Source organism: Alligator mississippiensis, chromosome 4, assembly GCF_030867095.1.
Source record: "Alligator mississippiensis isolate rAllMis1 chromosome 4, rAllMis1, whole genome shotgun sequence".
Taxonomy (NCBI): domain Eukaryota; kingdom Metazoa; phylum Chordata; order Crocodylia; family Alligatoridae; genus Alligator; species Alligator mississippiensis.
The window spans coordinates 23725250-23741659 of record NC_081827.1 but is presented as its reverse complement, the minus strand read 5'-3'; the positions used below and the strand labels follow the sequence as shown (position 1 = coordinate 23741659).

Genomic DNA, 16410 nt, shown 5'->3' with positions numbered 1-16410 from the left:
AAGTTATGTGGTTTTCCATAAGTGGCATAGTTTGGATCAATAGCAAACCGAACACGTAAGCCCCTCGGGGGAGGTGGGTGCAATTCGTAGACCAGGTTCCACCATTTTTATACAAGTCCATGCGCCAAACTTCTGTTATTGGTACAGACTGGTGCTGAACTTTTGTTCTATTATGGGTATAGACTGGTTTCTGATGACTTAAAAGTGTAATGCCTGTACCTGGCCCAGGTGTTCTGCAAAGAATTTGAAGTTAATGGATGAGCAGGATGGGCTGGGTTTCCTGGCTTCACATCCCCTCCCAGGTAAGGGTGGTGGTTCTGTGGCAGAAGAAGTGATATGAAAGGGTTGTATGACTTCAGGAAGTTTGAAAACCACTGCTCTATCATGTGTTTGTGGTAGATACATCTGCTAATACCCTGGTACTTAATATTCTGCCCTTTTAAGACCTGTGGAGCTGCGCCAGTAAGAGCCTTTTTTTTAAACTCTGAAATTTGAGTGTAAAATAGTCCTAGAAGGTGTCAAAGTAGAATCCTTTTAACGGGGGCAGGAATGAGGATTGGGTGTCCAGGCATCTTGTCCAGGATGAGATTAACGGAACGATTGGAGCTGGAAGGAAAGAGAGAGTAAAATAGGCAGTATGATTTAACTTTTTTTTTTTTCAGTAAGATCAATATTTGTTGCTAAAGATGCTTGAAAACCAGTAAGCTAGCACTGTATGTATGTAGCTGCCACAATGTTACATGGCTTTTGACTGCAATTTCTTTTGAATCCAGTTTCTCTTAAAACTAATACACAGGTGCTATCCTGCATGTTGTACCTGGGATGAAAAGAATATTTTTAATAAAATGCTGTCATTCACACTATAGCAGTGCTATATTTTACTCATCTCTAACAATTTGGTGTAATGCCATGTATTTGCATGCTTTTGGCTAAGGGAATGTGTTCAAGGTTGGAAGTCACCAGACAACAAGTTCTACTAGTCTACTTTTCTACTGAGTAGTGCCATAATTTAGGCACTCTAAAATTCTTATTAAATGATCACTTATCAAGTGCTGAGTACCATTTGAAGAACCTGAATAGAATACAATGCATATGGATAAGGAACTGCATATATCCTCTGAAAATATTTGAGATGGCAAGTTGCTTATACATACTAATCAGCAGTTGAGTGAATTACTACTACTTGTGCTTGTTCCCTGGACATGCTACAGACAGAATGCTTTTTAAATTGCTAAGTACTAAATGTGCAGAGTGGTAAATACTTACTAATTTAAAAGAAAGTGAATTCTTAATATGTTGCTGACTAATTTAACAGGATTGCAAAACAATTTCCGAGCAAATGATAGCAATGTCAAATATGTACATTTAAGAAAAGTGCCCAGCATGCTGTTACACTCAGTTTCTCTAGGCTAGACAAAGAGGTCAAATTTAGCTGGCAGTTTTCTCTAACCGTAACTTAAACTTGATCTTTGCCTTTAGATACATGAAGGCTTTTTACTTGGTTAATGTGTATCCTCTTCCAGACCTGAACCAATTAAAAGACACTAATCTGTATCTTACCTAGAAGAAAATATGGTTAGCTAAAAACGTTTCTGCTTTTGTCTTGCCTAACCAAACCTTTAGAGGTGTCAATGCTGAAATCTAATTGGTTCTATTAAAATATCATGAGGTGCAGATATTCTGTTGTCTTTCACCAAACAAGAAATAGTCGCAGGAACACAGGTCACATTTTCATACAACATAATGCCTCAACATGCGTCTGTAAATGGCACACTGCTGCAGTCTTATACTGTCTGGTTTTGCTGCTGGACCCAAGGGTTTTCTGGCACTTTTTATATGTTTTGGGGTGTACATTAATATAATTATGCTGTGGGCACTTTCATCTTCCTGTCAGCATTTGGGAGAAACTGCCTTGATTGCTGTGAACCAAGAAGTAGGTCCTAGGTGCAGCTTTAAAACTGGAAGCTCGTTTGGAGATATACTGGACAGCACTTCCAAGCTTGCTGCACTCTTAAATATTTGCCAGAATGCTTTTCATCTCATCTGAACAGGGCTAAAAGCAGATACTTATGTGGAACACAGGAACTTCTGGAGACAGTTGTCTCAGGGCAAAGGAAAGCAGGAAGTGCATGAGGAGATTCTGTCAGGAGGAAGAGGCATTTCAAATGAGATTTTTTTTCAGCTCCTCACATATAATAGGTACCCAAGCAGATACTAATTATACAGTATCTATCAGGGTAGATAAAAATCAATTTTTTTATTTAAAAAAAAAAGTTTAAAAAAAATTAAATCAGATTTTTAAATGTAATTTTATTTTTTAATTTTTTTGTTAATATGCTTTTAAAAATAAACATATAAAGATAGTTTTAATTTAAAATACGTTAAAGCTCAAAGACATAATCTAATAGGGATTATATACTATTTGAGATGATATACTCATGTATTGTTTTTTAGAAAAAAATTACGAATAGGTCCCAACAGGCCATGATGGAGTATATTAGAGGCCCAATCTTATGGGGTTCCCACAGGCTCCTCTATAGATTTTAAGGTTTAAAGAAAACCACTCTATCCAATGGAACTCAGTGCTCAGTTTAGAACAGGGGTGTCCAACCTTTTTGAATGCGGGGCCAGATCATGAAATTTTTATCAGCCAGTGGGCCTGTGAGCCATATTTAAAGCCCTCACAGGAAGTGGTATCACATCACTCCCCTGAAACAAAAGTACAGTGTTTACTTTCGTTTCCGGTCGCAGCACTTCAGGCCTCAGAAAACAGCTTGGAGGGTCACGTGGCTGTCCACGGGCCACATGTTGGACAAGCCTGGTCTAGAAGATCCCATGAAGCATCTTTGTGATGCTGTTTTAGTTCTCAAACTGGATTTGTGTCTCCAGAAGTAGCAGTCTTGTTAACAGCAGTATATGGAGATGAGGGATAACAGACTTGATTATCTACCTATCAGCCCTGTTGTCTCTCTGCAAGTTTGTGTACACAGTCAAGCCCTTACTACCTCTGCCTAAAAGTGCAGTTTCAAGAAGTTAAATGTTTAGATGGAGTTGGCGGTGGAGTAGAGCTGGGCAAGGAGGGAGGCATCTAGAGAAAAATGCAAGGAGGGAGGGACAGTAGAAACAAGAGAAACATTTTGAGCTGGCTATTCCAGAAGTCTTAAGAGAAGTTTCTGAGTCTAGCCTCTCCACTGATATGAGATCTAGTGAGGGAATTGTATGGTAGAAGGGAAAACCTATCAACAAAAATCTACTTTTTGTAGAAAACAATGATTAAATTGAGGCTTCCTGGACCAGTGGTTTAAATCGTGATTTAAGTCCATTTGATTTAAATCAAATCTGCTCTGGTATCTACTCCATTAAGAACTTTTCATCTAATTCCATGTATGATGAAATAAATGCAAAAGAACAGTGCAGATTGGAAAGAGGAAGGGCTGTTGTCACAATAATAAAGCACGCAATTAATCAGTAAAGATCATGTAATCAAGTGAACCTAATATTATTTAGGGAGGGATGCTGATGTGAAATACTTGGAGAATGAAGGCATCTTTGTTTGAACTGTAACTTGTGTCCCAATGCTGTGTTGCCAGTGTGCACCAGCCATTTTCTATGGGAATTTTTATAGGTTATTCAGTTTTCAAGGCTGTTTCCCTGGTGAGACTGCCAACAAGCGGTAGTTAGTTAAGTACTCTTGATACTGAGGCTTCTAGTAAAAACTGCATTTTGTCCACCAGCTCCTTTCATAGGCTGTTCACGGCTATTACGTGATGAAGTCTTAACTGAACTTAAATCATGAGTATTGCTGTGATTTTTAAGCCAGTTAGAAGTAAGACTCCAGACAGGTCTGTCAACCCCATATTTAACTCCCAGATTCTTAAATGCTTACACAAATATATGCTTAGGTAGGGAAAATGTCTGAATTATCTGGTTGCTTTTATTATTCATGTGAGCAAATGGGCATAGAAGTTGTATGTAAAGAGAATGGATTAAGTTGCCAATAGCTGACAAAAATATAAAAAACGAAGCTTCCATCCTTTTCCCTATGCAAACTCACTTGTTACTAGAATGGGTGTGCAGAAAAAGAAAATCTAGATTGTTTAAGCAGATGTTTTAATACCTTTTTGTACAGCATCTGAGATCCAACATTTATTTGCCTGAAATGTGTTTTGTGCTTAGTACTTTAGAGTCACTGGTGGTTCAAGCTGAGTGTAGAAGATGAGATGAAATTTCCTTAAAAAGGTGCCCAGAATTTGTAATAAGCTTTGTGGGGGAGATCAGGAAAAGACATCTCAGGGAGGCCTTCAGTATAATTATGTCAGAAATGTATATGAATTCATAGTTGGTTCAGTTAGCTGGTGTTTGTTCTTTAAAAAACTGATTTTTTTTGGTAAAGTATTATGTGAGTAAAAAAATGAGGCCATTAATAGTCTTGGGTGACAGCTGCTCACTGTAGATTTTAGGTATTGTCCAATTTTTGGTTACCTCACCATTGAAGTGAAGCTGTGGTTAATGCAGGCTATTCCTTCACAACACAAGTTGCAGATGAAAGTAAATTTAAAGTGGCTAAACGTTTAGTATTTTAAATATATTAAATGAGTCTCTAAAATTAACGCTTTTTTTTTGCTGATCTATTTCATGATCAGAGGGAAAGAACAAATTAAATCGATTGAATTAAATGAACTAAATGATTGCAAGCTAGCAACCTCCAAGCCTCATTCTTGTGCTTTGTTATGCCGATGTATTGTAATGATCTGCAGCAGTCCATATAAGATCACATTTGGAGAACAAATGTTCTGAGGCTTATTCCTGTATTTGAATATTAAAGAATTGCTCACCAATTACCAAAGCAGTTTTCTCAGGAGCCTGTAATTTTGTGGTATTTGGTAATTTTAAAACCAGTTTTGCTGTTGCTTGAAGACATTCCTTGCCAGTCTTCATCATGGAGCAAGTCTACTGAAGCCATTTGAGAACAGTTATGTAAATGCTGTAGCTTGTAATGCTGCCACTACTTTGCTTGCACAAATTGAGTTGATTTCATGTAGTAAAGTATGGAGTATGTCATAATGTGTAATAAATTGCCATTTCTCAGATGATCATGTGGTCTGTGGGCAGGTAGTTGAAACCATGTTGTTTTAGCATGACTTTTTCCATCACTTATTATATAATGCTTTTATTGTAATGAAGTCTCGTTTACCGAGATTTTATGAATTCCTATTTTATTATAAGGTATCAAAATGAAAACTAAGCTAAGTTTGATTCATTGCATTGTTCATTACCTGACTTATAGAGCTTATTTGTTTGCCAGTTCACAGAAGTGACCTTTTCTGTACGAGTAAAATTACTATTACTGTCAATATCCGAGTGGATTTGAGTTAGTACTTGAGCATAGTTAACTGCAGTTGTAGCAAGGTCATTCAGCAGTGCTTCAGAAATTATGATAATATTGCTAGTTGTGAATGTGAATACATCATAGTGTCAAAAATACAAGCTAGTTAGGTTCAATATTCGAGTAGAATTTAATTGGTTGACCATATTGAGTTTTTTAACGGTTTTGCTTGCAAGGTTTTGTCAGTTACATGATGCTACTGTTGGGGGAAAAAGTTATCCCGGTATAAGAAAGAAATAGTGGTAGGAAAGGAGACAGAACCACATAATGAAGGGGATTCTTAAAATATTTGCTATCACTTCCTTATTTAAAACCATCGCTGGGTATGACTGAAACCTATTAGAGATGCAGAACCTCTAGGCTCTAGTTGGCTAGTGTAGTCCAGTCTTTTGAAAAGAACTGTCATGTTATGAATAATGGGAAACAATTGCTCTTCAGTGTGTGTCTGTTTTTTGATCTAATGCTTCATCTTTTGTGTTGGCAAAGATTTGCCTTGCTTAGTTTCTAGAAGAATGAACTTGGTGCTCAAGAAGAGAAGGAGTTACTCTTAACTACCTCTCTTCAGTGCCACCTATTGCAGCACCAGAAAGAAAAGTGCTAACTTGGTTAAAAGACCCAAACAAAACACACGTACCTGTGCTTTAGTTGCCAATTCATTTTAAAAGATGAAATACCATGTTTTCAGAAAGTAGTAGTGCTGGGCAATAGCAGTTTTCAAACCCACAGAAGCACAAACAGTTATTTAGTTAGTGTTGTGTGGCTGTTTTTGGACTATCTGATATGCCCACTCAGTTTCATTCTGGGTCTTCTTTCTGCATCATTTCACAAAGTTGCCCAAAGACTAAGCTGATGTGCTGAGCCTAATTTAACTTTATGTGAATTCCTGTCCGTCTGTTCCCCCACCCCCCGGTCTGATTTGCGTGCTGGATTAGTACTAAATTTTGGTCTAGTGCTGCTTGAGTTTGACGTCCCCCCAAAATACCAAATCAACCCAAGTTAATGTCCATAGTGCACTCAAAATTGACTGCCACTGACCTCTCAGTGAAACAATGTTGCTTCTAATATAGTGACAAGCAGTTTTCAAAATCTGTTTATGCTTATCTGTAGTGTGATGCACTGGGAGTAGTAGTGGAGACTACAATTTCATGTCTCTGGGATCAGATTCTAGCCTGCTCACAGAGAACCTGTGAGCTAAGAAACATGACGGCTGGGCCACATGAAGATCACTTCAGCAGCAAACTCTTGTATGTTGATCTTTCCAGCTGAATCCACAGCAGCTACAGCCCCCATCCCTCCTGATACTTTTCTGGGTAGGACTTCAACATGTGTTAAGTCTTCAGGGTATGTGTCAAATCCCTCACCGTGTTCTTTATATTAGCATGGCAATGGTAGTTGACAATCCTGAACAATTTCCTCCTGATAGCAAAACCATCCCTGACTGCCCAGACAGTACTTCATTGGTTATGCTTGTTTCGTTTTCGGGTGGCTTTCTCCTGTACTGGTGAGGGCAAGAAGCTGTTTTAAAGGAAAGCTTAGGTGGAAGTTGATGGTATTAGCTGTTTGCGCTAGGAAGGTGTGGACTGTTAAGCACAACTGAGGGCTAGTGTTTATAAGGGCACTTTCCACGTAAAGTTCCAGTTCTGTCCTACAGCTCTTTACCCGTGTCTGAAGTACTACTGTGTACATTAGAATTAAACTTGCATCTGTTTAAGTTTTCTTGGACAACTTTCTGAATTAGGTGTTTTTATTCTTTCACCATGTGGATTTTATCCATTGCAGTAATTAAGTAGTTTCAGAAAAGGATTGTAATACCGTAAAAATAGGAAGAAGATTCAAGTGCAAGCATGCTAATTTGAAACTACTTTGAATTTTGTTTTAATTAACTAGTTTTTTGCTGGACATTTTCGTTAAGTGTTTCCTCTTACTGCATAGAAGTAATAAGCATATTGTGTAAGGTTAGACTAAGACTTTGTTCCTAAATGCTGACAAGGGCTGTGAATACAGTGAATAAATCTCTCTCTTGGCCTACTTGAAATACCAGTGTAGGGTGAAATTTGGCAGAAATTTGTCCATAAGTAATATTATGATGGGGGGAGGGGACTGATTGTCCTAGTTTCTCAATGTGTGCACTCATATTTTTGGGTAACTTGTAAAGAAAGAATTTTCTTGGAAAAAGTAGGGCACTTAGCTTAGCATGGGATTCTTAGTGAATGACATTAGAGGTAGAAGCAGTGCTTGATAACATAATTTTTGTTCCTTTGGAAAATATAGGGAGAATTATATTGGCATACAGGACTCTCCTCTGGCCTTACAAACTTTAAAATCTTGTACTATCACAGTACAGCCAGAGTGGAGCGAGAATGGTAGAAGCCCTACTGTAAACTAGAGGCTAATGATAATCGCCATGTCATCTCTTGTTATTCTAGGCCAGGGGTATCAGACTCATTTAACCTCATGGGCTGGATCTCAACCATGGAGCTTTTCATGGGCAGGATGAACCCTTTTATGCTGGTCCTGTAATGCAGCAGCTCTGGTAGCCATGGGGGTTACCAGTCCACTGCCACAGAATTTCATCCCCAGTGGGGATCTCAACTCAGGTATTTTGCAATAGGGTAAGTGACAGTGGTGTTAACCCCTGATGACCGCCATGGCTGTGTTGTTTGGGCCGGAACCCAGGGGGTTCATAACACTACTGCCACTTGGCCTACTGTTGCAGAACTGCATTCTCAATATGGTTCCCAAGCCAGGATTTGTGTGGTAGGATGAGTGACAGCATTGTTATCCCCTGGGTGCAGGCTGGATCTGGACATGGGTCATTGTGAACTGTAAGATGTCTCCATGGGCTATATGTTTGACATTCCTGCTCTAAGCAGAACAGCTTGAATACAGTCTGCCACTAGAAATGGTTGGTAAGCCATAGGGCAAAACTAATTGAGAAGTTAGGGTAGGCAGGGCCCTAGTGACATTCTAGGTGTGTAAGGAAATGTTAAATATTTGCATAGCTGTGAGGATCAGGAAGGAGGCAAAATAGGGGGAAAAAACTCAAAGGTTTTCTGTTTCAGACGAATGCCTGGTGCTTTTAAATATCGTTAAACTTGTGTGTGTAGTCTATGGAAAAAGTTGGATAGCTTCTAATATATGTAGACAATTTCTGATATACAGTAGTTGTGTGTGTGGTATTGAGTGGTGTGCCTCTACTACAGGTCTTGCCAAAGTATAAATTAATAACTAGTAAAATAGGCTGACTGCAAAAGGGTCACACAGGCTCTCAAACACATTGTAACGAACTGTTTTTATTCATTGTGAAATTCTATGTAGTAGTGGTCTAAGACTAAAAAAAAATTAGGCTTTTTTAAAGCAACCTTGAAGGATGCAGTTGCAGAACATTTTAAACAATTCACAATACTGTCTTTCAGCCACTATGAAAGCCGGAAATGTGTTTCTGACACTCAAATTGTTCCAGTCAAAAGATCAACCCTCACTGCCATATGTGGTAAGGGTTTGTCACTATCCCACAAACCACTTCTGTAATACAGTGAATAAGCAGAATTAGACTGTGCAGTACTTCTAACTAGAATGGAACTTAGTTTTTTAGAAACTTTCTGAATGATTCAACGTAATTTGAAGAGCTACATACAAACTTTCAATTGCTGGTTAAAAATGTGCATATAAATGAAGGCTCTCTAAACACTAGAACAGCTATTGGAGTGCATGTAAGTGCTGTGCAAGCTTCCATGCTGTCTATGAAGGCATCAGGCTTTTGATCTTTAACATCCCTGCTGTTCATCTGAAATTCTTCTGGGAAGCAATTTGGCAGTCTTGCTGATTTGTTCCAAATGAGTGCTGCTTTGTATTGTGGACAGTTGTTTATTATGGGGCAATATAAAGCTGGTCCCTCTGACAGCTCTTCCTGGATCTCTTTCCATCTGCATAGTTGAAACTGAATTCTTTCTTTTAAATCCTCTCACTATCCCCATTCTGTTACTGACTGTTCTCCCTGACCCTCTGGTCTGTACCTGGAAATCTTCCCAGGTCTGCATAATTATCTATGCCTTCAGGTTGCATCTAAAGTTTGACGCAGCTTCCTCCGTAACATTTCTAAGGTTCCATAGATCTTTGTCTTCCATCAGGTGTGCTCTAATTCCCTCTTTGGTCCAACAGAGTCATCCTCCCCTCTATACCATCTAAATCTAAGCTGTTATGACTGTTCTAATTGTGGGCTTTTTTCTTTTTCTTTCTTTTTTTTAATCCCTTCACTAAGCATATAATGCAAGTTACTTCACCTTGCTCCTAAGGCCCTTCAGAAATGTTCCCCTATTTATTTATCAGCTGTTGGCTCTTCTCTCAACTGGAGGATTATACAAGTCCACCTGGGATCTTCCCTTAGTTCAATTATTTCCTGTCCTTTGTCCTTTCCATGCTACTCTATACAATATCCTCAAATATCTTCTCAGACCCCATTCTGCAATGATTAAGGTAGCTAATGATGGAGAGATTGAAAGTCATTTGAGACTAGGTAAAATATAACAAATAAGAATCCTTGAACTTCCCTTACCCCTGTGTATGAGATTGAGTTCTTCGCATCAGGAAGAGTTTCCAGACATGTGGATAGTACTTCACATACTGTTGGCATTAATAGGCAAACTAATTCCACTTTGTGTCAGTTAAATCTTGTCAGTGAATTCAAGCCCTTCAGAAGGGAATACACTTAACTACTGTGCAATCCTAAACCTTTAGGTTAATTACCCAAACATATTTTCTGTATCTTGTATTTAAGGGCAAATGTTTCAGCACATTTGAATTGTACCATCACCAAAAGATAGCAGTTGAAAAATTATTCAGGAATGTAGTTTGTTCAGGACAGAGCTGTGATGTTGAAATTTCAGTGGTTCATTCATTTTAGTTTCTGCTTCTGGCTTTTCTTCTGATCCTAAGGAAACCTTACTCCTCCTTGTTCTCCCCCCTGCCCTTCCAACTTTTTCCTGTTGATTGTGCAAAAATTTTATTATGAGTTTTTTTTTTTCTAAAGTATCAGTTCCTAGATGATGCAACTATGTTAACTAGATCATCTTGTCTGTTTTTAACCAATTTTTGTTGTAAATGCAGAGAAATCTGGCTAATATAATATTTGTCACAATGGCCTTGTTACTTGATCCACTGCTGGTCCTGTTGAATTTGTATACTTTGTGTACAAATTAGCATTTATTGATGTTAAAATGTAGTTAGTCATTTGCAAATGTACATGCACAGTGATAATGGGCCTGAAAGGTACTGATCAATGTCTTTTACAGCACCTGTCAAGCCAGATGAGGTTTGTAAAGCAATGGATATTCTTCAGGTTTTTTGGCATAGGGGATTAACTGTAACATTTTACAAATTTTCCTCCTTTTGTGGCAATGAATGCATGTAAGAGTGCAGAGCAAGGAACTAACAGATCATTTTACTCCTTCACAATTGTGCAATTATTACAGGGAGCATCTGAATTTTTGTAGGAATTGTATATTAAGCACTTAACTGTATAGTCATATAGTTATATATTATAAGGAAGCAAAAAAAGGGCAGATTTTTAATAAAAAGACAAGTTTTATCAACACACGTCCTACTTTGTATTTGTTTTAAGTAGCAGGAATGTCAAGTATGGGTTTTTTTCCCTGCCTTTTGCTGGCAGGCTTGGAAGTTTCAGATTATAAACTGCATTTTTCTTACTTTTGAATGGGACAGACAACTAGAAGAGATTTCCTGGATTACAGGCACCACTTCATGGAATCCCTTTCATAAATTTATTAAGCTCCATCTTAATAGCAACTAGACTTTTTTTTTTTTCTTTTTGCCCCCACTTATTCCATTGCAAGGCTGGTCCAGAATGTGATTGCTTTACTTTAGGGGTATCAAAGATGCACAGGCCAGATATGGACCCTAGACCTCCTAGAGGAGCTGGGGATTTGGTGTGGGGCAAGCAGGGGAGAGGCATGTTCCCAAATTCCATTGGCAGCTGATGAGCCCCACAGCTAAGAAACCAGTGGAGCTTAAGTTTGCTGCCATTTGCCCTGGGGTTAGTCTGTGCAGAGCCCTGGAAGTTTGATGTCTCTGCTTTAATGGGTAGGAACCTTTATAATTTCCAAGCCAAATTTCATTTGTGGTCAGTTCATACCCATTTATTCTTGTATCAGCATTGCCTTTTTAGCTCATAGCTTTTCTTTCTTCCTTCTTTATTTTCCTGGTCTATTTATAGGCAGAAATCGTATATCCTTGTTTTTACTAAGCTAAATAAGCCCAACACTTTGTCTCCTCATAAAGTAGGCTATTCATTCCCTCGATTGCCTTCAGTGGCTCTATGCACCTATTTTCTGGTGACCAAAACTATGTGCAGTGGGCAGATCTCCCTGCAAACTTACCATGCCATATAGTAGTGTCCTCAGATATACTTTGTTGTTCCACATGGCTTCCCTGTCAGGAAGTAGCATGCCTCCTTTTTATCTGCATGGCACTGGTGTAGGTCTAATTAACATTGATGCTTAACAGTGCCAGTTAGCCTTCCTGCAGTCCTGTGAGAACATGACTGCAATGCTGGTGGTTGACACACTAGGGCTCCTGACATGTTACATATTAAAACACGATTAACATCTTAAATAGTAACCTGGCCATATGTTTAAGTAGATTTATGGTGTGATAATACAGTGGATAATACTCTGTGGTTCATTAGTATAACGCCTTAAATTGCATGTGTGGCCAATTTGCGGCTGGCCCATGACGGATCCCAACACTCAGCTGAGTGTCAGGATCTAGTATGGGACAGCCCTAGGGCCTGGCATACAGCTGTCCCAGCAGCCTGATCCTGGGGTCTTCGTGCACTGGCAAGTTGAAAACTCGGCATGCTGCCTAGCTGAGTGGTACATGAGGTTTAACTCAGCCCCAGCTCGTGGGAGCCCTGGGATTGGGCTGCCATAGCCCAGTACTGGGTTCTTGTGTGCTAGGACCTTTAAAGCCCTGTGTACCACCAGGTTGAGCAGCATATGGGGTTTAACTAAGTTCTGGCCATGGGTACCCTGAGATTGGGTTGCTATAGCCTGATCCCAGATCCCTGTGTCCTGAGACCTTTAAAACCCCGTGTGGTGGTCAGCAGGGCAGCGTACCTGGTCTCTGCTCAGGCCACAGTTGAAACCTCTGATTGTCAGCTGGGGTAGGGGACCTGACTGGGGCTGGATTTCAGATCTCAGTTCGGTACCCTGCTGCAACTGACAATTGTTGGCACCTGGGTTTAAATTTGCTGGTCCAGAGGGAGCCCAGGGATCATCATGATCCTGGACTGTCCCTGAACTGATAAGTAAGGTATGATGGGTATCTAATCTCTGATCTCAAAATCACACATCCTGCTATACACGTGAGCTTAGATCCCATGGGACCTTAAACTGGATGTTTTTCAGAGGCCTAGTTTGCACAAGGCAGCATGGCTGCACTGGGTGGAATGGTAAATTTAGCATGCAGGTACACCCAGTATTGTACTAATGGTTGCCTTTATTGGATAGATGCCTTTGGATGCATCTCAGCCTGTACACACACTTTTCACAATTTCATCACTGGTAGTGTTGATGCTCAGTATTTCTCAGCAGCTGCTTTATCAGGTGTTCAAAATATTATTTTAAGTAGTCTGAATAAAAATTACTTCTTGTATGGGAAAATTCTATTTATGGTGTTGTTATAGATGAAGCTAGTAGACAAAAATACTTGAATTAAAGAAAACAAACCAAAAATACCTCCCCCTCCCTTCTCCCTGCCCAGTTTTCATTAGCTTAGAACTCTTAACTGACTTGTCTGGCTTTTCCCTTTTTCACTCAAAATTTCATGGGGTTTCCTTTAACTTCAGTCTCCCTGAGAGATGCGATAGTACAGGTTTCCCTCACTTTATGCTGTACATGCGTTCCTGGAAAACGGCACATAACTCAAATTCACATAAAGGGAACGCACTTTACAATGTAACAAATAGGGATACTTTCCAAGACCTTGACTGTACTGACCCACAGACCCATTTCTACCGCTTACAAGAAAATTTTGGTACTCACCAACAGCAGATAGTACACACAAGCACAGGGTGGTGGTGAATTTTACCATAATGGGGATGGCAACTACAGAAACATGCGTCTCAGACAACGAGTGAGGAGCACAGATCAACAGAAGAGACTATCTTTTGGTGTGTGTCACTCCCACAATGCACTGCACAAAGCAGCTGACTGTGGTCTTCCACCACACCAATCGTATAAGAGTGAATTTACCTCACATATAATTAATTTTTGGTATAAAAAGGGTCATCACACATGGAGAACCCACATAAAGCGAGGGAAACCTGTATGGCTCCTTTGTACTGTACATTTAAGAGGAGTTGTATATTGCCTTTTCTTCCTAACTTCAGTTAGCTCAACCTAAAAGTTTGTCACCGAAGTCTTACTTTTGGAGTGATGCAAAAAAGCCATATAATTATTTCTTTAAGTGTAGTTGTCACTTGATTATAGGAAATCGGGTTGTGGGGGAAAGGGTGACTACTAAATAGTTCTGTTTTCACAGTTTAGTATGATGCTGGTACAATAGGGATGACCTTTATTTGCTTAATGTTTATGTTCAGACCTTAAAACATTGCTTAAATTTAACATCTTTATTTCAGAGGTTAAGAAGATTATCAACTAAATATAGAACAGAAAAGATCTATCCAACGGCCACTGGTGAAAAAGAAGAAAATGTTAAAAAGAATAGATATAAGGACATACTACCATGTAAGTTTGACTTTTATTATATAGAACAAAGAGATGTTAATTATGCTTTCCAAATATACCTTGAGCCTTACTATTCACATCCTGTTGAACAGCTAAATTATATAGGAATTATCCTCTGCTGTAAGATTCACTGCAACATCTTAATTTTATCACCAAGTTGAGAGGTGCTGCCCAGGCTCCCCCCCTCCCCCCCTGTCCCTCCCAATCTTAAGTTATTTTCATATGTAAGGCTTTTGCATTAAAAAGGAATATATGAATACCTGGACCTTTTATTTCCAGATCTGGCAAACTGGCACTTTCCATAAGCAGCAGATTAATTCAGAATGTAATTCTATTTCATCATTGATTTTTGTTTTATTTTCAATAATCGGCTGTTCAGCAGAGATGGACAGCAGTAGCTTTGTAACATTGAGTTGTCAGTCCTACCAGCACCCTGCTGCCCCACTGCAGTGGGAATGCCAGCAAGACTGATACTGTTGTACTGTCATTGGTGGGAAGACCTGTCACTACCCAGGTTTGGGGGGTAGGGAAGAGAGGACTCTCAGGTAGAGCAGTAACAGTTCATTGGGGAGGCAGGACTGCTAGATCAGCTGTTGCCACCTTGGGCTGTCAGTGGCAGCCCTAGCTAATTGAGTGGGGGATACTATCTAATTAGTTGTTGCTACTGCTGGTAGTTTTCAGATTGCCATGATAGTAAAAACTAGTTGAGTGAGCCTTCGTATCAGCTTTGTAGCACCCCAGACAGTGCATGCCTCCTTGTACTTCATTTATTTATCTATTTTTTAGTGCTAAAAATGAATGTGTCCAAGGCTTAAGATGCCCAAGTCCACTTAGGCCTCTAATTGAGGGCCAGATTGTGTTTCATCTAAGTTAAGATGCATCGTGTCCACTGTGGAGGAGGCACAAAAAACATTTAAGGACCTTTGCCTTCTGTAGTCCCAGACAGAAATTAATCTTTCCAGTTTGTCCTTGGAAGGTAGAGTGCTCTCTGAAGGCTCCAACTCTGAAGCTTTCTACCTTGATCTAACGTGCTCCAAATTCAGTGCCTTTCCAGACAGACTGCAAAAGATATGCCTGACATGGCCTTTGGAGAAAGATGAAGGCATGCTTCTTGTAATAATAAAAAGGCAAAAATGAAATTTTTGTAGGTATCTGGCTGGCATGAATTCATAAGTCTGATGTTGCTGAAATGCTGTTGTGTTCTTAATAGTAAAATAAGCACTTGGTACCTTGGCAAAAACATCTTTTCTCAGGTTTTATTTTTCTTTTTTTCCTTTTAACATTGAAAAACATAAAACTAGCTCAGGAGATAAAATTAAATGTGGGGCAATTGGGAGCTAAATCAACTGTTTGATAGTAATATGAAAAATGGGGCAAATGTTGGCTGAATTCATTGTTATTCAGGTCAACTGGAAGTTCAGATGTATGATTCCCTTTGGTTAAGGCATGAATTTTCTCAGATATTTAAGAGATCTGGTATGGTAATTGTGATTTCTTACCAAAAAAAAAAAAAAAAAAATCCAGAAAACTTTTCCAGGGAAAATACTTTCTTCTGACTATCTCATAATGAAGCAAATAGATTAAAAAGTTAAGTACATTTTTTTACAATTTAAAAATAAAAAAATTGAAAAATAAAAGCATTTCTAGGTTATCTTTGTATTTGGGAGAATTTGTTCTTTTTGCCAGAGAAAGAAGTAGGATTAGGGTGCCCATCACGAGTTCAGACAATCTTAGTTTCAGCCTAAATTGGCATGTGTTCTTAACCTGCACATGCTGTGTTTAATAAACTATCCTAAATGCTATTTTAGCTTAAAATATTGAGTATTCATTATTTAAATGGAACAATTTTAAACTCTAAGCTAAACAATAAAGGTGCATATATGTTCAATATCGCAGAGTACTTGGGATCTCAGAGTTTGCAATGTAATTCAACTTTGCTGAACAATTTTATAGTGCAGAATGAACTTTCATTTAAAAAATGTATAGCCCTTAAACCTGTAGAGATTCTTGAAAACAAACTAAATATAAACTGGAGTAGCTATATTAGTTGGGGTCTGCACCTAAATAATAGTTAAAAGTAGTGAACTGCCCTGATAGTTTCAGTTGAGTCTTAGTGACCTAACGGCTTTTCAACCAGGTGCCATGATATATCAGCATTTTCTATATAAAGAAGGGCTTGCCTGACATCTCTTTCAGCTGTATGCCTGGTCCAAAAAAACCCAAAACACCAAAAAACTTTTGCTTTTCACTAATTTTCTG

General features: G+C 38.9%; 1 protein-coding gene across 3 annotated transcripts in view; it reads left to right on the top strand.

Moving 5' to 3' along the window:
• Positions 1–16410, top strand: part of PTPN12 (protein tyrosine phosphatase non-receptor type 12) — a 130046-nt gene that overhangs the window by 42073 nt on the left and 71563 nt on the right. For all 3 annotated transcript variants that reach the window (XM_019487500.2, XM_006266586.4, XM_006266587.4), the window contains exon 2: positions 14043–14151. In XM_019487500.2, coding sequence (XP_019343045.1) covers positions 14043–14151 — 109 coding nt within the window. The remainder of the gene's footprint in view (positions 1–14042; positions 14152–16410) is intronic.